The 25,501-nt window shown below is 32.5% G+C and overlaps 1 protein-coding gene across 1 annotated transcript in view; it reads left to right on the top strand.

Moving 5' to 3' along the window:
• Window positions 1–704: 704 nt before the first annotated feature.
• Window positions 705–25,501, top strand: part of LOC128999033 (uncharacterized) — a 499,696-nt gene continuing 474,899 nt past the window's right edge. The window contains exon 1 of the mRNA XM_054425390.1: window positions 705–1,128. Within this exon, the coding sequence (XP_054281365.1) occupies window positions 705–1,128 (424 nt within the window). The remainder of the gene's footprint in view (window positions 1,129–25,501) is intronic.

The following is a 25,501-nucleotide window of genomic DNA, read 5'->3' as shown; positions in this document are numbered from 1 at the left end:
ATCTAAATTGTATGTCTTTTAAAATGGTAATGCATGACATTTTGATTTTTAAATAAAAACAAGAATCTTTCTAATCAAACTCCTGGTAAAAAAAAATACATTATTGCTATTGTTGTCAATCTTTTCTAGTATGAAGGACAACGTTCTGTTTTATAGTACAGCTCGAAACATTTTTGATAAATTCAAGTCGAATAAATCAATAATGCATTTGAGTACGTTTAATTGACAAATATCCCCTTGATTCATACTGTCATCCTTAGAGTATATGTTTAGAATTTTTTATAATAACACATAAAGTTTTAAATCTCATTGTGTTCAACATACACATTCAATACTTGAAGATTCCCTGTCTTTCAATAGGTATCACGTTTAGAAAGATCGGCATTTCGAGAGAGACGACTCAGACGCTTATAAATATTTAGTAGGATAGCTGCACGCTAGTCGACATACTGAGCGGGAATCCGGCCAATCTATTCCATATATTTTAGAATACCAGTTTCTCAGAGGCAGGCACCGTCAATGGATCTAGATATATCAGGTGCATATGAATATTAATGAGTATAATGAGAGTCTAACAAGCCCTACTCGGGCCCAACGGCCGCGGACGGGTTGTCGGTTGTCGGAGCCACGACCTAATGGTAATTGATTGAGAGGTAAGTCCGTGCTGTGCGGGTGGGTGGGGGGGGCCAAGAGCGATTTCTCCTATGAGAAGCCCGGGCGTCGAGTATACTGTACTAGTCTTTCTTTTTTCGCACGGCTTCCATCACATCACCTCCGCGGAAGACGTGCAAGCCTACGTCTGCGCGCCCTCTCCCCACCCCGCACCTTCAACCCTCGCTCCGAGAAACGGGGAATTTTCTCGAATTTTATTATTATTTTCTATCTCCGTCGGCTCTAGAGCCGAGACCGTCGTCTTGGTCTCTCGCTATACGGTACCGCTCTATAAAATTCCCCCCTTTTTAGGACCCCTCCCCCTCCCCTGCGCCCGGCCGCGTCTACCTACATCCCTTGTAGCCTGTAGCGAAAGAACTGCTGACCGATTATACCAAGTTCTGACGCTCGCCGACAACAACGCCCGGACCGTTCCAATTACCTTTGTGCTACTAATTGACGTCTCGACCAACCCAGGTACGTCAGTAGCTAACTACTAGTAGATAGGCTTAACCTCTCCCCCCGTCCTAAACATTCATAACTGTCCCTGCAAAATTGCTAAGGTGCAGGGTCCAGTTTGAATTATTTCATTTTTTAATCTGAAAAGTCATTTTAAAATTTAGTTACAAAAAAATTTGAACTATTTGGTTTATTTTTATCACTGGTGTAAATTAAATAAGGCATACTATTCTTACAATATATGAAATTAAGTCGATTCTTTTGACAAGAAAACTGTTTTTATTTTTTAATTGACTTTAAGTGTCATACTCGTTGTGCTTCATTTATACAAGAATGTATGAATATGTATTTTAAATTGAACATGAAACAATTTTATTCCATAGATGTCACTGGTATTTATTAATTATATATAGAACTATTTTGTGCTTAATCTTTCACTTAAATGTTATACTACTGAATCCGTATATTTACAATAATTCTATAATATTATTAGTCTTGTAATTAACTATAAAAACTCACTACTAACTAACGCTAAAATTAACAAAATTGCCTCCATTTTACTAACCGTAGCCGTGTGCTGGAATGTTTATAGTCTACTGACGGTCGCGTGCTGTCCAAGCGCTAAATCACGTTTAGGCAGTGGCATGTTGCATATCACATGTAATCAGTGTAACAGTCCATCTTATCGCTTACCATCTCCTTGAGATTTATAGCACCGTGTTATCACAAAATACACGAATCTTACTGGTTCACAATTTGTCATATCTGTATAAACGACTGAGACTTGTCTTAGAGCATCTGGTAGTGACTAAATGAATAAATTTAACTACTGTATCAATGTATGTGCTATACCTATGTTTTGGTTGTTGTTCTCCTGTATTGTTGTCTATTTATGTTAAAGTTATGATAACTGAGTTGAAGTAACGGTTTTTTGAATGGGTTTTCTGGTAAACGTTTAAAATATTGCTTTTCACTATTACTATGTCGTATAATTATCGTAATCCTTTAAGAGACGATCCATCTTCGGTATGCTTTCCAACCACCATCGATTAGAGTGTTGTATTATCTTTTCATCAATACAAATAAAGCCGTCAACACATTCATTTCGAAAAATGCCGTTACAAAGTGAACGAGAATGTTAAATATTCGCAGGGAAAATACGTCGAGATTCTAAAGAGGAAAGGAGAAGTTTTGCATACAAAGTGGGGGTGGGGTTTAATGAAAACAACGGGGCTGTGTAGGATTCCAGATTGAATTTAGAGTTAATTAAGAAAATGCACGGGGTTTAGAATGGCGCGCGCAGTCTATCGATCAGGGCGTCGAAAGAGAATCCAAGATGGCGTCAAACCGGCTTGGCCGACACCGGTCGAGCAGAGCTTTGAATATTGATAAATGTCCAGGGGCCAGGGCAGAGGAAACTGAAACTTTCATTGGACAGACGACCAGCGCAGACAACGATGTCTCAAGCAACGGCATTTGCATTGTAACGTACAGAGGGCTGGTCTCTGCAGGGGGTAGGGGGGGGGGGTGAGATAAATGAAACAATGTAGTCAAAGGGTTGAGGGTAAAATTGTGTGGTCAGCATTATTCAAACTGTTGCGTACAAAAGATATACAATATGCATTAATGTAATAACAAAAACTGGTCTAACTGTAACAATGGACTTTCTAAATACCAGTTAGTCCTTTTATAAAAGCTAAAGCTACGAAATTAACTTGGAAAATGTTCACTTGATCAAAATTATTCAAAAATCAGGATAATTGCTGGGATAGTTGATTACTAAACAATTAGATTGAGTATATCAAGTAATCTTCTGCCTTAGAAATATGGGGAAAGGTAATTAAAATTTGAATTTCAAGTCAATATTTACAGTAGGTAGTAGAGCAAACATTGAACCATGTGTCAGCATGGCTTAAAATAACAGAAGCCTCTCGTAGTTCGGCTAGGTTGCCAAGTACACAAGAAATTGTGGACATGGGGATTCAACATACGAAGTAATTTTATGGTTGAAGGTTATTGATTCATAATTGAATATAACTCCTTTATACAAACATAGTTAAATAATAATATTGTGCGCTCAGGTAAAGAGTTGCAATGCTAAAAATAGACCATACGCGTTCAGTCTTGAAATAGAAATAAAGTTACGTTCGAACGTTACAAACACATTTTGGGGTTGACTTTCTGAACACAATGTATCTAGTGATTTATATGAATTATTTTTTTATAAGTGCGATGTAGTAACCATATTTGTGATTAAGAAACACTCAAAACGTCTATAATATTAATATTTTATTGGAAGTTTTTTTTTAATTCTTTTACAAAAAGAATCAATTTATTTTTCGTTTGAGTTCCGATTTGCCATTCGTTCCACAGGTGTTGGAATGACGGAATTCGTTAGGTTCCTTGCCCTCACTCGTGACACGAATCCAAAAATATTCAAAGCAGCTATTACGTTGCTGGCTGCTACATAAGATGCGGAATTTATTAACTGATCCCCGAAACAAGTTAATTTTGTCGCCGATCTCGCAACAGTTGCCCTTAAGTGGTTTTCGAGGATCGATTCGAGGTTTAATACGTTTGTACAAGTAGGCTTAGTTAACAATTTTTGTGTAAATTTGTTGCTACGTAAAGGGGTTTTGTGGAATTTTGGTGATATGAAAATTTACTTGATGTTTGCTCCAAAAACAATGAATCTGTTTGATACTCACTGTATCAATTTTTAAGTTAGAATTAAGTATGTGAAGTATACACTTGAGGATTGATTCAGATCACATAATTAAGCTACCAAATATGATAATGATTTTCATCGCCTGCTTACCTATAATATTAATACCGGTACATACACTGCATTAAGTAAAGAATTTACTGTGGGGCTTCGAAAATGTTAAACGCCAAATAATATATAAAACATTAATGGGAGTACCCTTATTGAGTTATTAAGGGTGTAATAATTAACAGTAGTATTACTCTTAAGTATAGTACCCTTAAAGAGTATTATTAACAGTGTAATAATACTGTTCCTTAAAGTTTGTACATCGTTGGAAATATACCTGAAATATGCATATATATACATAAATAATCTTGAGCCTTTCGAGTACAATTATACTTATGAAGAAAATAAAGGTGTTTTTATATACAGGGTGTCCCAAGTTTATTGGCTTACCATTTATTAACTCTGTTTTATCAAATATAGGTATATTGTAAGTCTCGATTTCTATAGCCTAGATAAAACTTCGATGATACTAGAGATTTGCTACCACAATTAGTTTCTTATAAAACATCTACTGAATCATGAACAAGTCGGTAATAATTATTGTTTTTGCAAATAAATAAATAAATACGAGTTTTATATTTTGTATTTGTTATTAGGGATTATTGTATTTATAATCTTACTGGTGGTTTTCCAATGGTCGAAAACTCCAAAAATAATTAATGTATAGACTTTTATATTTTCAAGCTACAGTATTCCACATTGTAAAAAAACGCGATTGGAATTTCTTACTATTGTTTTTATTTACCTGCATGGCAAACCATAAGACCCGTGTTAATAAAAAAAAATTAAATTCTTTTTTTGTGCTCTTTTTTAGCCTATTTTAATTTATAAGGGGATTCTGCACACCCACAGGCAAATATCTTTCCAACAGTATGCGTAGATTTTCCCTGCAATGCACACAAGCTGAGAAAAACAGGTTTTAAAGAAACATGCTTGCCTATTAATATATCGATTATATATAATATATAGTTTTTCCAGTTGTATTTGTGTAATTAAGATAAGGTAAGAATGAATTCGTCCCAAAACACGTTTAATATACTTGTGTACTTATGTGTTTATCGTATTGTGTTAATAATAGAAACAAAACCACCCCGGCCCAGGTAGTTAAAATACATTATTGCGGTTTATAATTTTACAAAGACACGCCGTTTTCATTAATTTTTTGAATTTATATAAAGCCATATCTTTACAATGAAGTTTTGATGTAACAAGATGTTTTAATAATATAAAATAAGTGTGGTGATAACAGTCTAAACATTAACCTTATTTATTTAAATAAATAAATAAATAAACATTAACCTGTTATAATAGTTAGTGTTAGGTACTATGCAGCATTTAATAACGGTACAGCATTATTAATTCTAATTTTACGAGGATTTAGTAAAACGTTAAAATAAATAGTTAGGCATAAACGAATAATCGTTACCATGGGGGATTTCTTTTATCATGTTAAAGGTTTTCAGACATTCAGTCAAGTAGCATAGTAAACTAAGGTTGAAGTTAAAATTACATTCATTGAATAAGAAACTAGTGATTGGACCAAACTGTGCGATTTATATAAACACACATGTATATTTATAATAGCATTGTTGATTGATGTATACGTGTTTGTTTATATAATTCTTTATTTGATTGGTAAATGTTGCACGAATTTGAAGAAAACGATATTAGGCTACTATTGAGGTGTTCTACATCTTTTGAAATTATATACAATAATTAATAATAATCAGTCAATTCCCAATAAGAATGTGTGTTTAATCGCTTTATGAGTTCCATTTAGATGAGAGGCAGCTGTATCTAATAAAATGTAATTGGAAAATGGAATGCACCACTGATGTACAAGGGTAAAAATATGCATAAAGATTCGATCACAACTTTACTTAGTAAAAACGCGACCACCTGTAATTTCTTAAAATTGTGCAAAAAATATTTAAAATTTGTTATATGAATAGAACAAGTTTATAACATGATTGCAAAACGAAGAGCCTAAAGAGTTAACAGTTTCCCAATAATAGATAACAGAGAAGAAATTCCCTCAAAAAGTTCAACCCCTTTCTTGAGACTTATAGCAAAACAATAGTAGTTGTCTCATGTGAAAATAGCGATTAAAACGGGCATAAAGATAACCTCAACAACCTGACTATAGGTTGACATGCCATCAAGTTTATCTGGGAAGGTAGACTATAGAGGGCGAGGCACACACTGCACTACACAAAACAGCACCCAGCATTTCCATCATGGCCGCCGCCGGGTTCGCCGCTTTTGCCGTTCACCGCCGTCGACTCACAAACAGCTGCTAATTGACTGGTAAATAACCTATTCGCTTACATATAACTCCTTGTTAACCTGTGGGATTTGCTAGCCGATAGTGTCAAGCCATCAGTTAGGCTAAGGGGTAGATAATGGGAGATAGGAGAAAATATTGTGTGTAATTATAGGTTATGTTTTGTATTACTGGTCATTAGTGTTTCTACATGGCGTTATTTTGCTTAACGGTATATGCACAGTGGGTACTAATTGATTTAATTACAGTCTAGTTATTTTCGCAGTAGTATACAAGTAGAGAATGTTATGTATAAACAAAATTACACATATTAATGTTGATAATCCCGAAATTTCGATTTTTAACAAGAATATAAAGCCCTTACTGTTGATGGATTTGTATTGAAACTACTACAATTGTTACCTAAAAATAGTTTAGCAAAGAAGCTTGTTGTATGTTTTGGCTATTGTAACTGTAGTCAAAAGTTCGTATTTTTTGTTGTAGTTACTCCTCTAGTTTACTTTTGTAACAACCTGTTGTTATATAATTACAAGAGTTCGCGTATTTATGAAATCAAGCTATTTTTAAACATTTTATAATTCCAAATCTTTAAAAAATACTCAACATTGCTTATATTTATGGAATCAATACGTTGACAACTTTACATTAACTGTTGGTTATTATTTCAGAAGGTTTTACATTATAAAAATATGATGTAAACTTCTCTGTTCAATAATGCGTTATATATCGTACATGCAGTTTTAAACAAAAAACGTGTGTTGTGTCAATAGATTAATAACATGCTATTTAGTAAGATTTAAAACTTAATTTTACATTCGCATTGAGTAAAGTATAAATTTAAGAGAATCAAATCCGATTTTAATGTGATATTAAAAGTAAAAAGCGTTCATTCAGCCATACTTATACTAAATATATAAATAAATCTGTAATAACCTATATAAACAAATTGCTATAAAACTAGTAATGTACGTTTATTACTCGTTCAATTATTTGTGATAGAAGTCTAACAATAATACTAATTAAAACAATAATAATGACAATAATAATTAATTCCACCTTAATGAGTTATGAAGAATTAAAAAAGGTGTTAAGTCAGTTTACAATGAACCTTTAACACTATATGAACATTTATAGTATAATCTTTCTAGGTATACGACGTAAAAACTAGACATTACAAAAAAATATAGGCCTTTTACTAATTTGTAAAGGAAATATAAATATTTTTGTTTCTGAAAACAACAACTTTTCATTAGCCAATAGCCAGTACTTTTGAAAACTCAATTCACTAGTTTGTATTCCCTTAAAATAACATCCTTGAGACGTTCATTTGTCACTGAATCGAAATAAAACCATGGAAATTACTATACAATTCTTTAAACGTTCAACAATAATATTGTTCTATGTTTATACATCGTTGGGACTTCACCGGAAAAATACATTTAAATATGAATAATCTCGATCATTTTAAATAAAAATATACTTATGATCAAAATAATGGCGTTTTAATACATACACATGCAAATTTATTTTATTAACTGATCTAGTTTTCGCAGATCATAGTAATTGATAATTCAATAACTAAGTTATTTAGCCAGATTCTTATAAATACATTGGCTACATCAAAGAATACATTATTCATAAATATAATTTGTCTTATCCTATTACAACTATTTTCATTGGATGAACCTCATTTACTATGCCTATGACTGACCGTTAGCAATTAACTCATGTAATATGCTTAGGTTTATTTTGAACAGCAGGGTTTGCCATAGTTTTCAAATTGGTGAAAAAATCAGTGTGTAAAATTACATAACTTTCCTATAACCTAAACCTTAACTCTAACCTTAATTCTATAACTTTGACAATGCTATCATTATCATATCATCTTGTATCAAATGTAACATGATATCAAAATAATTATTAAAATATATACATAACACAATTTTAACTTATTACTTATCAGTTTACCAATTACTTTCAAAGTATTATGAATTAATTATAAAAAGACTTGAGATAAGCGTATGTTCAAAACAATTTAAATACAAATTATTATTTAATTTTTTATAAATATATCCATGCTAATTTATAAATAGAAGAACGTTTTGTATAAAGAGATACTTGGAGACTAAAGCCAAATCTAGGTCACTCCTTTACTGTAAACAAACCGGGCCTGGTCATTGTCAAACATGATGGTGAAAGCGAACAATTTCTCCATGCATATTGAAGTGGGGAGGCTTTCTATTTTGACAAAAACCGCTTGCGTAGGGTTGCCTTTATTTGTTTCGGACCTATTCTTTCTTTCGGGTTGGGAATGTATACACACAAGGAATTAATATGCACTTTTTTGTTAAAAATCGTTCATTTACAAAGGGATTTTATAATTTTAATTTTAATTATTGCAAAGCAAATGTTTTTAGAAGTTACTCCAGTTGAAGAAAACCGTTTTTACTTAAATTGTAGTAGGGAAAATTATTTTCAAAAACGAAAGCAATTTACAAATTTATTTACAGAATATTTGAAAAAGTTAAATTTTGGCACATATAAAGTATCTAAACACAATTTTCTCTCAATATTCTAAGCATTAAAAAAGAATGCAGACCTGTAAAAAACTTGAAACCCTAATAAAAGGTTTAAAACTTTAAAATTTAATTAAACTAAAATCCTCATTTAAAAATGATTTTAGAATGCCAGTAAGGCAAAATCGACCGAAAAGAAAATAGTGGAATGCCTAACTATTAAATCAACGAAATTGAATCTTCTAACATATTGCTAAATTGTAAAGTGATTTTTTTAACACTTAAAAAGATGAGACAATTTATCGACTATAGAACACTACTGAATAATTAAAGTTCGTAGTGAACTAGTTATATAATTGTAATAATGTTAGAGTAAACACGTGCAAATTTACCACCGTTAATTTAATACAGTATCGATCGATGGGGCGGAAATTATTAATAACGGCCTTTTAAGATTGTCAATAGTAAGTTACCATTTAAAATGAATTATTTTAGTTCTACTCTTTCTGTCAAATGTTGTTTTTGAACTAATTAAATAATTCATATTCATTCCCTAAAAATTAATTAAAAATTTAATCTAATTTTTTAGGTCAGGCTATTATCTTTAGTACTACGATCAAATGATTTTCGTTACTCTCCTAACTTGTTATTGTTGTTAATTAATTTATAAACTTAGTAAACATCATTTTTACACTAATTGCATTCAGTGTTAATGTGCAACATGACAATTTGAATATTTGAATGATTACAATGACAATACACTTTGCTGCTTTGTTAAGAGTTTATTTGCTTGGCAATGGTAATAATACCGTAATGCTGAGATGGAAACTGCCATGCTGCATGGATGTAAAATGACGATTATACATCAGAAGAGGAAAAAAATAGTTCGAAACTGATAACTGAAATGAATATACACAATCTGACAGGTACAGTCATTAAATAATTGTTTCAGAAAAAAATATTGATTAAACATACGTTGTTTTATCATTTAGTCCAGGGGATTTTTCAATAATTTGTTCATATGTTCTCGATCATGATAGAAATTATTATTCACATGCCAGTGATTGAAGAGCATGTCAAGTTGAAAGTAAAATAGATTCAAATCTCAGAGCGTGACTACGATAATTGGGACGTGACCGTTTCGAAGCTGTGGACAACGAGCTAAGGTATGGCAATGGGAGTGTCGTGCCGAGATAACCATGTTGAGTGGTGATAACGGAGAAGAAACTTGTAGGTTTCTAGGCCTCAGTAGTACTGTATATCATGCATGTGCTCCAGCGTTTAGATGAATGTTGGTGCACCTCAAGGATGCAGTTTGGAGCCGATATTGTTGATACATTTAAATCAAGAATTTGGTTTTCCTAATCTAACTACGCTTGTAATAAGAGTGAAATTTAATTGTACCGTTTAAATATGTACATTGTGTGTTTATAGTAATATATAATTTATTATCAAATACAGAATTGGTTTGTGTAGCTGATTAGTTATTATTTATATTATAATTATTGGTCAATATAATAAACTTGGTTGGGGCCTTTTGAGTTTAAAAAGTAAAACTTGCTACAACTTTCATTTGCTTGATCAATATAGCTATTTAAACATTAACATATCTTCAGGGTGCACGATGGATTCCTTTACTTACTGAACTTAGGTTTTTCAACGAAGTTTTCTTTTCAAAACTGACGAAAAACACGCCCCTCTGGCATAATAATAAAAATGTATTACGAACCGTTGATAAAATTGAAATATTAGAATAGCTAGTCTGAAAATTGAGTTGTCCAGACGAGTTGACCCTTGATAAACCACCCGTAAAGATAGCCCCAATCAGAGAACATCTGAAAGACATGAGCATTCCAGTTTTGGCTGCAAGTCCCACGGATTGGCAGACAGACAAGATGGCGGCGCGAGCGGGTCGACGACGGCGATATTTTAACCTTTATTATCAGCCGAAGGTGATAAGCCGGGACAGGGGCGACAGTTTCGAGTACAGTACGAGGAATGTAGTCGTCATCTTGAAACATTCTTGCTCCGGTCCTAAGTCCTGCGTTATGTTCCCGTCCACCCCTTGAGACTCTTGATTATTTACAGGACAAGTCTATTCGGCACCCACATCTCTGCAGGGTTTATTACATTCTTCTGATAACTATGGTCTGGTCAATTTGAATTTGAAATTTCATTTGACGTCTTGTTACAAGCTGAAAATATGTTTGGAATTTTAACCACATTTTACAGACCCTGTTTACTAATAATTGGATTCTCACTTTGAGGAATCGAAAATATTTTCGACCGTAATTAGATGGTTACAGCATGTACTTCCCGCTAACGAACCAGTCGTTTTGTATTGTTAATATTGAAAAACCTTTTTTAAGAACTGTAGTATCAATATTTTTGACTACCCGATAAAAAACTAACCTGTTGTTTGTCCGTTAGATCTTGTTCGAAAACTAACATAGGTGAATATACTAGAACTCCTAAATTGATTTAGTAACCACCACCAAAAATAAAAATAAAGTATAATCTACCTTTGGTAGGCGCACGTCGAAGTTTTACCTTTTAAAATCGTAATAAGGTTTATGAATCGTTAAAAAGGGGATGTGTTTGCGAATATACATAAAGGTTTCTATAAAAATACAGCCTCGACGCATTATCATTCTTCCCTCGGCTATTCCCCGAAGAACACGGACGCAAGGTGAGCTTGCGTTGCTTACGTGAATGAAATAAACCATGACAGTGCAGTGGGGGAGCGGAGGGGGGACTGCGAACTTTTTACGGCGCGCTGTCAAATTATTATCCACCGTTCCGGATTCGCGCAGAGCTCCTAGCCTTAGTCTGTCACTGTACGTTCTGTCTTGCCCGGATATACTAGCTGCACCGGATGTTCCTGTAAGTACTCATTGTTATTATTAGCCCCGGACCTGGAGTCAATTATCTAGAGGAACCTAACCTCACTTTTCTCCTCCGCCCACCATCTTGTTGCCTCTGGAGTCTTGGGTTTAGTAGTCTATTTAAGAGCATTTCGATATCCATAGTTAAAAATACATAATCTGTTCGCTGTTTTGTAATCGAATTTTCTATGAAAATCTACCTTAAGCCATTCCTGCTACTGGATTTTTTGCAAATCAGATTTTGCACAACATAACCTCAAAGTGGACGAGAACCGGTTTAATATACATAATATTGTCTTACGTAAACCTTATTCTGATTCTGATATCAATACTCTAGTATTAAGATGACTAAATGAGTAAAATTTGTCTTTGTTATGCTTATTTGCGAAACTCGTTTGCACGTTACTGAAGATCTTAGATAAAGTCCTCATGCTCATTTATTGTTTACAATTACGTAACCTTCACCACTGGTTGGGTTTTGGCATCTTATGTTACAAATAGAATACCTCTCACATACCTAGAGGGTTGACAAGTAAAATAACCTTTCGGCTACGTATGATAATTAGGTATTTTTCCAGTTGATATACAGGTACTGTACTTTCATATACTCTACGACCATGTATGAATTAGAACGTAGTCCGTGTCCTAAGGGTATTATAATTACGGACAAAGTAAGAAAAGTAAGGTGGAAATGAAGGATGTCGTGGGAAAATACTGTACTTTGTTATCATTAACAGGCCTATACTAGGTGCAGGCCTATACCATCTCATAAAGATAGATAGATATAGATGTGTTCATGAGATTATAAATAGATCAATCCAAGAACAACGTATCGTATATTGTTTGTTTATCAAGTTCATGTTGTCTTATTGTATCTTCAATGAGAAAAAATAAAATTTGTAATTATGAATACTAAGGGATGGAGATGCGAAGTTTGATGGGATTCAACACAATTAATTAATGCCCAAAACATTGACTCACACAGCACTGAAATATCATGTTTGTTAAGATATTGAAGATGTATTGAATCTATCAATTATATTGTGCTCTATCAGTAAAGTAATCAGTGTCGTGGTCAGCCTGATGAATTTGCAATTGATTGCCTATCCCTATACATCACCATTTCTTTAATAAAAAGGTTAAATACCTGTAGTACTTGTCCGTGATCCTGGATTTAGGTCAGCGACCCAGGTTTCGAACCTAAAGGTTCATTTTCAAGCTGATACCATAGTTGAAACGCATTCCAAACACACCAATCCTCTTCATAACTGCGAAGAGTCGTTAAACACATGAACACGAACACGAAAACCCTAAACATTGAACAAAATTTTAACAGCTATTTATTTGTTTAGTTAATTTTTGGTGATGGTGAGTTTATTTTATCTCACAAATTATTGATATTTTCCATCACGATAGGAAAACGCAATTGAAGTATGAAACAACTTGTTGCTTTTACAAAGATCTACGTACGTATTTTTACTTTGTCACTCTTGTTTCTCCATTTGATCGCGTATCGCAAATATTTGACGAAAGTACTACAAATATGCACAAACATTTACAGATTCATAGGGTTGTTGAACCGATGTTGATGATTTACAGCAAGTCGTCTCAGTTGAAATGACATTGTGTCAAACCATGTCCTCCAGAATACATTGTCTACATTGGGTCTCAGCCAAAACAATATACTACTGTGCTACGTATATGTAGAAACAGTTTCATCTTAACAGTGGATAGATGTGTTTATTTTATGAAAATCAACTGAAAAAAAAAATTAAAAATTATCAATACATGGCAGTCTTATAAACTAATATTTTTGTAACTTGTGGATCCTTCAAACACTCGCATTGTTAAATAAATGTTGATGTATTTTTTAGTGATGTTGGCGACCTACCTTAATAGTGCTTTACCGGTCCTTATAGACCTCTGGCATTTGTATCAGGGAAATCAAGGATTGAGCCCGTACGAAATAAGAATTACTGATACATTTTAGTACCTATGGCACCGGGCGCGAACCCACGACATCACGTCTTGGATTTGTACTTGTTCGCGTTGCTAATTATACCATAATCTGTGCCTTTTTATTCATAATATGGCGTTTATATTATGATTAGATTACGAAACTACTAAAATTTAAATGATATCAATAAAAAAATACTTAAGAATAATTAGAGCTCCTTTATTGATCTAGAATTGTACAAACTTAAAACAAATGTCGCTTATATTATTATTGTATACTATAATTTGAAGAAAACTCTTTTTTTAATGCTTAAAGCTCACATTTAAATGTCAATTATTTCCACTACCCAAAAATGTGCCTTTGTTAATGGCTATAGTTATTTCAATTTTATTTTAAATGGGATCCTGAAAATACAAACGTTCTGTAAATAGCCTAAGGAAGTTGCGCTTATTAGGTTAGCTTAGGACGTGCTAAGCTATGCACTAAATGCGTTTAAACAATAAAAAAAAGCACTGCAAAACTATTGGTGTGTATTATTTTTCCAATTATTGATTACCATAATATGTCAAAAGTAATACAACTGAATTAATGCTCAGACAACAAAAATAATGTATAAAACCGGCCAGTCAAAACAATTAAATATGGAGCCACATTTAGATTTCACTATTAGTTCACTAGTTTGATTCATATAGTAATCATTTTACTATTCCTCTTATTAAACAATCTTTTTTGAGACTGTTGACAACTTAATGTACATCGTTTGTACGCAATTTTCGTTTATGGCAGAAAAGTTCTACATCACAGTCTCCTAATACACCAACAATATGTTATACAAGTTTTTTTTCACAATTCTAACACAATACGGTTATGAATTATGTTTATCATATACTAAATATCTTACTATACAATACTATTTATTCTTCATTTAAAAAAAATCCCTTTCTTATTATGTAGACCAAACCTTAACACACTAATAATTATTTCAAAACATTGGAATGCATTAATTATTAAAATTTACTTAAATACTTTCAAAGGCAAACTAAACTGTTTACAACCACAATTCTCCTTTGTTTTCCGTTCTTAATTTCTGGACGCAGACCTTATACTGTTCTGGGAAAGAAGCAAACTATTAAAATCGCTAAACGGATTACATTCCAGCAATTTCACGAAAGGCCAGCGAAGCGAGGCGCTATCAATTTGTCGACAAATTAAGCGAATTGACCCCTAGCCAAGCGCCAAGAGAGTTTAGCAGTGGATCGATGGCCTTAGCCGGGCGCGACTAGCCCGCCATTGGTGGGGCTACAGGGGGGCGGGGCTTGCCTCGCATACTCTCCCAGACATTTTGACTGACTTTGCTTCAATTTCAAAAAGTTTGTATCGATTCTTGGATTTTATTGTGGCGCTGGGGCATTATTTTATGATTTTATTTGTGTATTTTTGAACATTTTACTATACGTGAAATGTACTAAAGAAATTTGGTCCTGCAATATTTTCAGTCTAAACCCTTCATGGTGGTTTATCTTAGTGCGTTATTTTCTCTCCATTCTCTACGGTACCTAGAATATTGGTTAAAAGTGTAAATTAAGCTATATAATTTCGTATACATTTTATTGTTTATTTTCTGAGAAACAACTTACGTCATCTTAACAACAACAACAACAAAAACACTTATTGACTATTTTTTTCAAGTTTGTATCCAGTCTTATATAATCATCCCAAATTCGTAAATACATCAGTTATATGAGAAATTTAAGAATCTGTTATTCATGCGGTGTAGCATTAAAAAAGTGGATGAAATGAAACTAAAGAGTTGAGATAAAATTGGCAAACAGATTATTGGACTTTATTAGTCCATTAAAATTCACATATCTAATACAGTAAAAAAAATTCAATATACCAGGTACTTGACAATGAAACTCAACATTTTATTTTAACTCGGAGATGATTACTAACAATTAATCTAGAAATTTTAAATTATTTTCCTATAGCCTATTTAGACCATACATGACTTTATTTACAAATATGGGAAATATTATCCGCTAAGGGTAATGAACGATGTATGTGAGGACCCCCCCCCCCTGTTGGTAGGGGGTACATATGAGAATTCGGGGGGGTTGGGGGGCACTCTCTGTGCCGGAGGGTCCCGTGTCCTGTAATCCTGTGTCCTTGAAGCAGGACGTGGAGATACTATCAAGGATCTGACACCTACTACACTGTCTAGTGTCTGGTGAATCTGTTGACCTGTGTCTGTCTACTACCCACACGCCCATAACTTTCGCCCTCTGGTGATTGGGGATGTAAATATTATGATTTTTTTTAAGAAAACATATGTAGGACATGTGGTATTATTGGCTTTTGGATACTGAATTAGGCTAAGCATTTATATTGAACTGCAGAAAATGTTTATGAAATAGAATATAGATAAATGAGCTACTAAAACATAGTGTGCTAGTCAACAATTCTATTTCCTCCGTTAGTTCTTGTTATTATAATAGCTGATGTCACACAAAAAGAAGCTATAGCTTACGATAACTTTTTTTTATTTTGTCTCGGCTAGAACGTTAAAAGTCAGTTCGCTAAAAAGTAAATTCTACATGGGACTGCAAAGTCTAGTTTTATCCATAGACAACGGCAGTAGTTTTATGTTGAGACAAATATACCCTAGAGAAAAACTGACTTGCGTCGTAGTTAAATATTTGGTAATGGGTAAGGATTTGTGCATGGCTATAGTTTTGATATTTTAATGATTAATACATTTATGATTATATTAAAATACGTCTCTTAGAATATTCTATACGTCTACACTTGTACCGTAAACGTTTACAAAATTGTTAATGTATACAAAAATTTTACAATGGATCGATTTCTATCGGTCACATTATTCATCCTGCCCAACCAAAGATTTTTGATGCATACCTAAAAAATAAAAATTCCTCGCAAATGGTATTACTATAAAAGTCAACATAAGTTAGTAAAAACGCTTTGGTATTTGGTATAAAACAGGTGAATGAGAAATTTGTTTTCCAAGTTCCAATTTAGAGCTAGGAAATACAATCAGCTGATTTTTCTTTGCTCTAAATTCGCCTTCCCTTGCTCTTAATCAGTTCTCCATTTGACAACTACGCAAGCTAGTGTTTGTTTACAATATATTTCTATAATTTAAATCAGCTTTTTTTACTGTTTATCAATGCAAATGTGAACAAAAAATATGTATAAGCTAATTTTGCTATTTTCTAGAGTGTGTGTTTACTGCTCAATAGTCTTAAACTTGAACTTATGATTTTTGCGTTGCTGTTTATGTTTGCTATAATTGAGCGGGCGCTGGAAAATATATTTTTCATCATTCTGTCCGGAAAGCAGGAGTTCTTTTAAACGTAAGCAAAATCTTCATTTTCAGGTAACTTCAAACAGGGAACAGAAAAAAAACATATGGTAAATTTTTCTGTTCGCTAACCTCAAAATGTTATCAGTGCATTATGAAAACGTTGCTAAATACACGATATTTTAAGTTATGTTTGTAAACAACAGAAATGTAAACATTGATGGCGACTTTGTATAATCTCAAACTATATGTTCTAATTTTGTAATGATTATAAGGCTATTTCCACAGTATAATGAAAATCGTTGTTCATCACACGGAGTGAAAGTGTCTTTTTGGTACTTAATCGTATTTCTAAGCGGGGCCCCATGGCGTACCAAAAAGAGCCACTTTTACTCCTTGCGATGAAAACTACTATTTGAGCCAGATAAAATCATAATAAAAAAGAAGGTTCGGTTTAATAATAATGATAATCTATTAAAATACAGTTCTTAACCTTGCAGTACATATATCTTACACTTAATTTCTATGTAGTATTACATACGATCAATTATCATACTATGTAAATGAAATTGTATATCCAAGGATACGCATCGTATAGTATGGTACGCTTTAACATGAACGTAAGTATGTATAAGGAATGTATGTTAACCCTAAAAAAGCTTACCCAAAGTGTGAAGTAATGTACTTACATATTCTGAGGTTGCCCTATCAAAATGTCTTTAATACAATAATGTTATTCAAGCTACCCATAACAATTTTAATAGAGACCAACAAACAAGTCCAATTTTTTACTTATTTTGAAGGTTTATTTATAAATAATCTTATTATTACCGCATCCTATTCTTAGGATGCGGTAATAATTTCTAGTGCTATAACCAATCACATGCACTTCTATAAATAAAGATTTAAAATTTAACTTTAACTCTTTGTGATTCAAACCTTCTTTTTGAAACCCATATTCAAACATGTTAATTTTGTAAATTTAGATTTAAAACAAACTACGTAATTATTTTTATAACATTTTTTACTTTGGATTTTTATTTTGGAAATATTTTAACGCCGAATGCAGGGTTTGCAATGTCGATATATTTTCTGACAATCGCTCTTTTTAAAGATTAGATTACATTTTTATCGATGCATAAACTTAAAAGGCTTGCAGACGCATGTACTATTAAAGTGGCACTCAGACTTGGCTGATATAGATAGGCGTCTTGAATGTCATGTTTTGAGCAATAAAATTTGCAGTTAACTGGGGTAATCCATTAGAAGTAGTTTTGTAGGGATGTAAAGTAGTCCAATAAGTCGCTCATTGCTATTATACTATTGCACACCATCGGAACTATTGTAATGTGCAATACAGTATTAGTATAACATCGGAAATAGTTGTTAATTGATAGCAATAAATAGTGAGAAAAGTCATTGAAGGTCAATACTTTGGGAAGCGAGTTAGTCAATTATTTGTTAGAATGCAGGACTCGGTCTAAGAGATTCCGGGTTAAAATCTCACCAATCACAAATGGGGTTTATGTTTGAATATTACAACTAGACATTCTATTATCCCCATGTTAAAGTTGTCGCAAGTTTTGTAGTTTATGTGATCCACCAACAGATTGTGATCTAAATTACTTAATTCTGTAAAATACACGAATTTTTGTACCAAATCAAATCGATGGAACGACGTATTGTGTGCTATAGCAATTAGTATGACCCATAAACTTATCAGCAACAAAAAATAAGGTAGAAAATGTATTTTAAGATACCAACGCACTCTGACTGGTTCACACAACTATGTTTTTTTAATAAAAAAAAAATTCGACACATATAGATGAGTGACTACTTCATTATCCAACAGTCAATGGTTTTATCCATGTTATAATGCCGTGACCCCTGTGTAGGCCTAGTCTAAAATAATGAGTAAAACTGGAGCCTAGCATCATGGTATGTGCAATTAAAATATCGTTAAAGGAAATAAATGAAAACCCGTTTGCATAACGACCTGGATATTTATAACATGGCACAATAATTGTTAATAGAAAACAATGCGATTTAAGTTATAAAGGGTACTACTTTACACAGAAATATAAGTATAAAGTTACTGGAAGTTCTATATGTTCCTACACTAAATTTAAGTGTACAGCTCTTGAAAAATGTTTGTAAAAACTTTCAGTTACTGTTAACATTCGTTTTAAACAGAGAAATGTTGAATGAAAAATGATTAAAATCATACTATTTTCGTTCCATAGCCACAAGAAATCAAGAAGAACAAATCTGAATGTTTAAATCTACAAATAAAAACGGAAAAAGTTACATTTTGAATAACAGTGCATATGATTGAAAACAGATAAAAATAAAATTAAAATAAATTCAGCTTAGTTAAACTACTTTTTATAAAACTTTAAATTCATACCAAAGGGAAACTTTAAGTACAAACTATATGCCAATTAATAATTTCTTAAAACCCATTGGTTTCAATGTGGACTGCCTTGAGGGTACTGTATGTTAATCTTTGAAATTTTAATAGCTTTAAGTGATATGAAAAAAATCATAAAAAATTCATCCTTAAACAATCAAACTACAAATTAATTATTCTCGATAAGTATAGTATGGAAATTTTAAACTTAGTTTTTCCGAATTTTTTCCGTAACCATTACATGTACAACAACGTTTCAGTACCAGTATACACAATTTTGTTCCTAAGCTCTAGAAAATCATTTTGGAAGAAATTGCGCACCTAATTTTATTTTTGTGGGTCCAAAGTGGGGAAACCAGTTTTTACCTCGTATGAGCCTAACTCCGTGAGTTTTACCCACCATAAGACCCCGTTCCATAAAGAACACTCGCCGAATGCACTAACCATTTCGATAGTACTGTATGTAGTTGCAGGTAGTTCGATATATATGAATTAGAACGAGTGTTTTTTGTCCTTTGGGAGCCTTAAACAAATATTAAATCGTAGCCGGGTACAGGATATACCCACTACGGTAATAGATCATTCCCAATATGGGAAATCCGCTAATATGACCTGATGACTATATTACCTTACAATACAGTTTCCACATGAACTAAACTTCGCTAAGGTTATGAGTTTATTTCTTTTTTCCTGTAGCATTATTAAGCAGTACTTGGTATTAATTAATGCAACTTCTATCGATAATTAACATATAATTTAGAACTTCACAGAATTGACCAGTTGTATTATTTAGGGATATGAGTACATCAGATTGTGCAATATATTTAGTGAATACAAACAGTTTTGAAAACGTTGCACAATCTCCAAAATATTGAACCGTGTATGTGTAGTATTGCGCAATAATAGATATCCTTAGTTACATTGAAATTGCTGGTAAGAAATATAAAAATGAATATATACTAGTACATTCCGGTACTGTGTGTGTAATTGCTATAAACAGGTTAAAATAGATTCAACTCCATAAACACAATTTTTCAAAACCACCTTAGCTGCGTGACGTTTAAATGTGGAAGACCTATTAACTAAATACAGGGTGTCTTGCAGCCATATGAACAAACTTTGTCATAAGTTTGTCACAAACTTTGTTTTTGAAGTTATTCAGAATGTAAAAAAAATGTAATTTTACGTGTGTCCTATCTCATTCCATTTTCGGTCTACAGTATCTGTCTATATGTGATTTTTACAAATCATTCATAACTCCTTAACTGTTTGAGCTACAGCGTTGAAATTCTGTAAAATATTTATCTAATGTACCACTATGTTTGTGCAAAATATGAATTAAAACACTTAAACCGTTTAATCATGGCAGCTTTTAAAAATATGTTATGCCAAATTTCTTGAAAACAGTTAATTTTACAAAATATTTGCCGTACATGTAAAAAGTAGTAAATCTCATGCAGATTACAATGATATCTTATTATCTTAGATTAGACAAAGAATAACTGAGAAATTAATATTTTTCTTGCCATACCTTCAGTTTACTCTATTTAAACAATGTTAAATAGTAGTTTAATCAATTTAACATTGTTTAAATGTTGAACAATATTGTTTATTGTAACAATATTGTTAATGGATACATTGTTTGTTGTTGGATATGACTGTTTTCATATCTCTTTAACTTTGTTTTTACCTGTTGAGGTTAAGTTATTAAATGATCCTGATTACGTTACATTAAACAAATATAACCCTTCTTTTGTATAAACTGAAGTTGGAACAATACCGTATTGGAAATATTGTAAATGACCCTAATGGTTATAGACGTAATATCTTTGAATCTTAAAACTATATACTATCAATACATAATACTAACATAGCCAATGCAATAGTATTTTTCTTCTGGCAAAATAAATTATTTATAACTTATTGGAACTCAATATTTTCGTGTTTTTTTTTACTATTAGCCAATTTTAGTTAAAATATAGACTATTTTTTTGTAAATATCCATCAGTTACACAATTATATACCTTTTAGTTCATTTCTATAAAAACGTACAACATTTAAAATTGTTCGTTTTGATTGTTACAGCATTTTTCATAACTTTTAAATAATTTACATAATTTTGAATCAATAAAAATCTTTTTACTGATCACTAAACTCCAATTTTGTCCAATTTTACATTTGCAGTAAGTTACAGTATAACAATTGCTATTATCCACTCGTGGACCATATACAGAATAATAATAAAGTCCCTATAAATTTCATTATTTTGAAGGATTGAGTGTAGTGTAGTCTACTATTGCGCGCAGTGACTGTATCAGCCGTAACAACAAGGTCAGCTGTTTTCATTGTTGATCATGTCTCTCTCTCTCTCTCACACAACGACAACACACAGTAGTTAGTCATTACCCAAATAATGGTCTGGGAGTGCGTTGTTCTTTAACCTGTTGTGTCGTGTTTTGTGATTTGTGCTAGTATCTTCTGTTATCAATGACCTATTGTTCATGTACCGACATGTAAGTAATAAATACATATTTATACATTAATACTAATTGAAATCTTTCAAGGATATTGCTTGATTAATTACTCAAGTACTTTTAGGTTATTTTATGTTGTTCATATTGTCCTAAAGCAAATTCTTCTGCCATTTCAACTGAAACAATTCTATTTAACATTCATTGTGTACGTTTGTATAACGGAATAAAATTGTATAAACTATTGTGTGTTTCATTATGGTAATAGTAGATCGGTAATAATTACCTTTTCGGAATAATTTGTACATGTCAGTGCCTGTTTAAAATGTTTATTAATTTTTCAATACAGTCAGCTGTTTCTTAACAGAGTTGTATTATTCGTAAAGTAGGTATTTGTAGAATACTTAATTTTGTATTTAAAATTGTGTTACTGTATACCTACGCACTTTTGACGTATGTAATACAAAATGTCATTATGTCGTACCTTATGTAGGCCCTACACATAACTTACACCTCTTATCCTTTCATACAAAGTCCTGACGCCCAATACTTTACAATAATCAGTAATTACTTAAAAAGAGCAATATTTTATTGTGTGACTTATTAATTTGTACGTTTAGTAAGTAAATAAATCCTGATTAAACTAAAAACTTTTAATACTGAATCAAGTACTCAACTTAGTTTGTACAACAGTTAAAGAAATCGCTAATAAAAATGAGTAGGCTAATATTAATTAAAAAACAATTGTTTAACTCCATTTCCTTATTGGGTGTCATTAAATGCAAAAATATGCTCAAAAATTATGACTAAACATTTTTGGTATTTAAAATATATATTTTCCTTGCCACTCTCTCACGAAGTTTAGACTAAGTTTTTCATAGACCTAATCAATATTTACTAATTTAGTACATAAATAAAGCAATTGTGACAATAAAAACATTGTCATGTATCGCTAATATAAAAGCAAACTTCCCAACTATCTTCTCGTTTAAAAATTAAAGAATAACTTTGGCTTCAACGGCCTACTTATATTATAGAGTTTAGTGGAAGTAGGATAAAATTTAATCAGTTTTTAAAATTGCATGCTTTTAGGCAATGTATTGTTCGTTTTAAGGATTCTTTGTTTGTATCACTAATCCTAAAAGTCTAGTAATATCCACAACTCGTCATGAACACACACATACACATACATGACACATATTCCATGGTGATGTGTGTATGGCATGTCTGTCTTTATGTCGAGTCCTGAATATTACTAGATAAAAATAAAATATTTGATAACCACAAACAATTTTCACGAAAATATAAAATTAATCAGTGAACACAACAATTTGTAATAGAGAGCTATTGCATGTCAAATGATAGTACTTCTAATTATTAAACGGTTTCGAATTAACATGTTGTATGGATAGAGCATAATGCAAGTAAATTGTACATTTATTCTCCCTGCTCATTTGATTGACATTTTAAGGTAGCCTACTTTAAAAAAGTTCCATACCAGTTTTACCCAATTAAGTAAAAGCTGGGTGATGTTTTGCTATAGATATCTCAGTTGTACGGACTTTTAAACTCAATTGGACAGTGACGTGAATTACCAAGGAACAACTAGAGTAAGATATTTGTGATACCGGCATTGGTGATAGCAAATAAAAAAGTTTACCACAACAAAACCACTAAGCTCTTTGAATCTATTGATTATATAAACCCCCCTGTTTAGGATTGAGGAAAGCGTGTGCTCCCACTATCTCCGCGTTCCGCCACCTCCGAACCCAAATCTGTCCCGCCACCTCCGAATTCTTGAGTGACCCTTATAACCCCGTCACTGCCTGCGTTGTTAGCTCTTAGCTGTCATTGCATCCACGGCTGCGAAGCCCCTTGGATGGAAGATTTAATGAAAATTTAACCCGTGGGTTAGGTCAGGTTAGGTTAGGTTAGGTTAAGTTAGGTTAAGTTAGGTTAGGTTTGGACGGAAAGTCTTAACGCAGGAAGTAACCGAGGATTATAGAGGTCACTCTGAAATTCGGAGGTAGCGGTACACGGAGATAGCGGGAGGTAACCGAGGAAAGATGTTCACTGTTCTTATAACCAAAGTGATGTCTTATCCATACTATTAGGGAGCACGTTTATGATCTGTTGTGTAGAGATACATTATCTATCTCTATGGTCGCCACAGATTATTTACTCTGTGGTTGTGCGGTTGGCAAGTGGAGTCCCGCCTTTCAACTTGTCGAGGTAAAACAACAAACAAGCAAAGCAGACAGAAATACATCTGTTCACTTGAGTGTAGCACTGGCTCGCAAATAGCTGTAGAAGCACATTCTATGTAGGATTGTAGGAGCTTTGACTGAGCATACAACTAGACATTCCATTCTTATGTAGTTGCAGCAAGTTTCAGAATTATAAACGTAGTCGAATTGGACAAAAGATAGAATGCGCGGATGCAAACATATTTTAACCTAGCCGAACTGATAGGCTTATGTAAACTATCGCCATTTTATCTTTGATCTTCTAATTATCAAACGGGTTTGAACGTTATTTCGAAAACTATCTTAGAATAAAAAATTAAAGGAGAAAAAAGAATTTTGGGTACCACACTCTGTGATGTCTCACTCGACTGTGTTCTTCGGTAGTAAAAGTTGGCTCCAGCTGGTATAAATATTATGTGCTCGATGGTCCATATAGATGAGATGTCTACTTCATTATCCACAAACCAAAAGAATACTACTATGCTAGGGTCTAGTGAGGAATTGTTTAGAATAACATTAACAAGTTAGGATAAATTGTGCAAAAGACCTTGCCTCAAATTTAGTCTGTTTCACACAACCATTGATTCATATTTAATTACTAAGTCCAAGGACTTAGTTTTAAAATGTAGCATGTATAAAATGAAACATATGATTCTTTTCAATTGACTATTTTACCTACTCGTCAAAAGATTTCAGCTTTCAACATTTTTTATCGAAATTATCTTTCATATTGTTTACTGGTTTTACTTGACCAACGGCTAATTTTCCGAGTAGACTAACTTTTCTTTTAAAATAATGTTTTACGATAACACATATGCATTAACAACCTTGAAATATTTTACTATATCGATACAGTTGTCAATGAAGATGTTGATTTTACTTGCTTATGATGTAAAAGATGGATAAAAAGAACCCCAAACGATTTTAATATAACTTTTACATAAAATAGGCATTACTTTAGTATATACAATTATCTACTTTACATTACAATACTTAAAATACGAACTCGAATATTTTAAAATTTTAAATTTGTTATCAAACTAGACTAAAGCAGATAGTTTAAGTATCATGTCCCTTGACGAATATTTAGAGAGGTTTCATGTTTCTTGTATTTCTCATATTTATATATATTTATGTAGCTATCGGGCAGTAATTATATTGTTAGTAAGTGTACTATAAGGCTTTTTGGTCTCACCGTTTTTTTCTCCAATTTGGAATCAGTCGAATACTGTACGAAGATATTTCGAATTTCCAAAAGGCTTCCCAATTCGATATAAAATAATTTGATTTCAATGGTAGTAGTACCAATAGTTCTTTTGACTTGTTATTGAAAAAATCAATATTTCATTTATTTAGCCAATTGGCAATATTACCATTAGCCAAGTCAACTGTACTCAGACTATTAAATTATGTAACATAAATTGAAATTGAAATTCAATAGGACTGTCCGTCAACGAGAAATGCTTGGACACTATAGTGGCCTTGAGCAATGAGTTTTGTAGCATTACGGGTCTTATGTGAACTTTT

This window comes from Macrosteles quadrilineatus, unplaced genomic scaffold (genome assembly GCF_028750875.1).
Source record: "Macrosteles quadrilineatus isolate MER2022 unplaced genomic scaffold, UCM_ALF_1.0 Scaffold_7__1_contigs__length_78375512, whole genome shotgun sequence".
Classification (NCBI taxonomy): domain Eukaryota; kingdom Metazoa; phylum Arthropoda; class Insecta; order Hemiptera; family Cicadellidae; genus Macrosteles; species Macrosteles quadrilineatus.
Note: the sequence above shows the minus strand (reverse complement) of the source record. Positions and strands in the feature narration are given on the sequence as shown.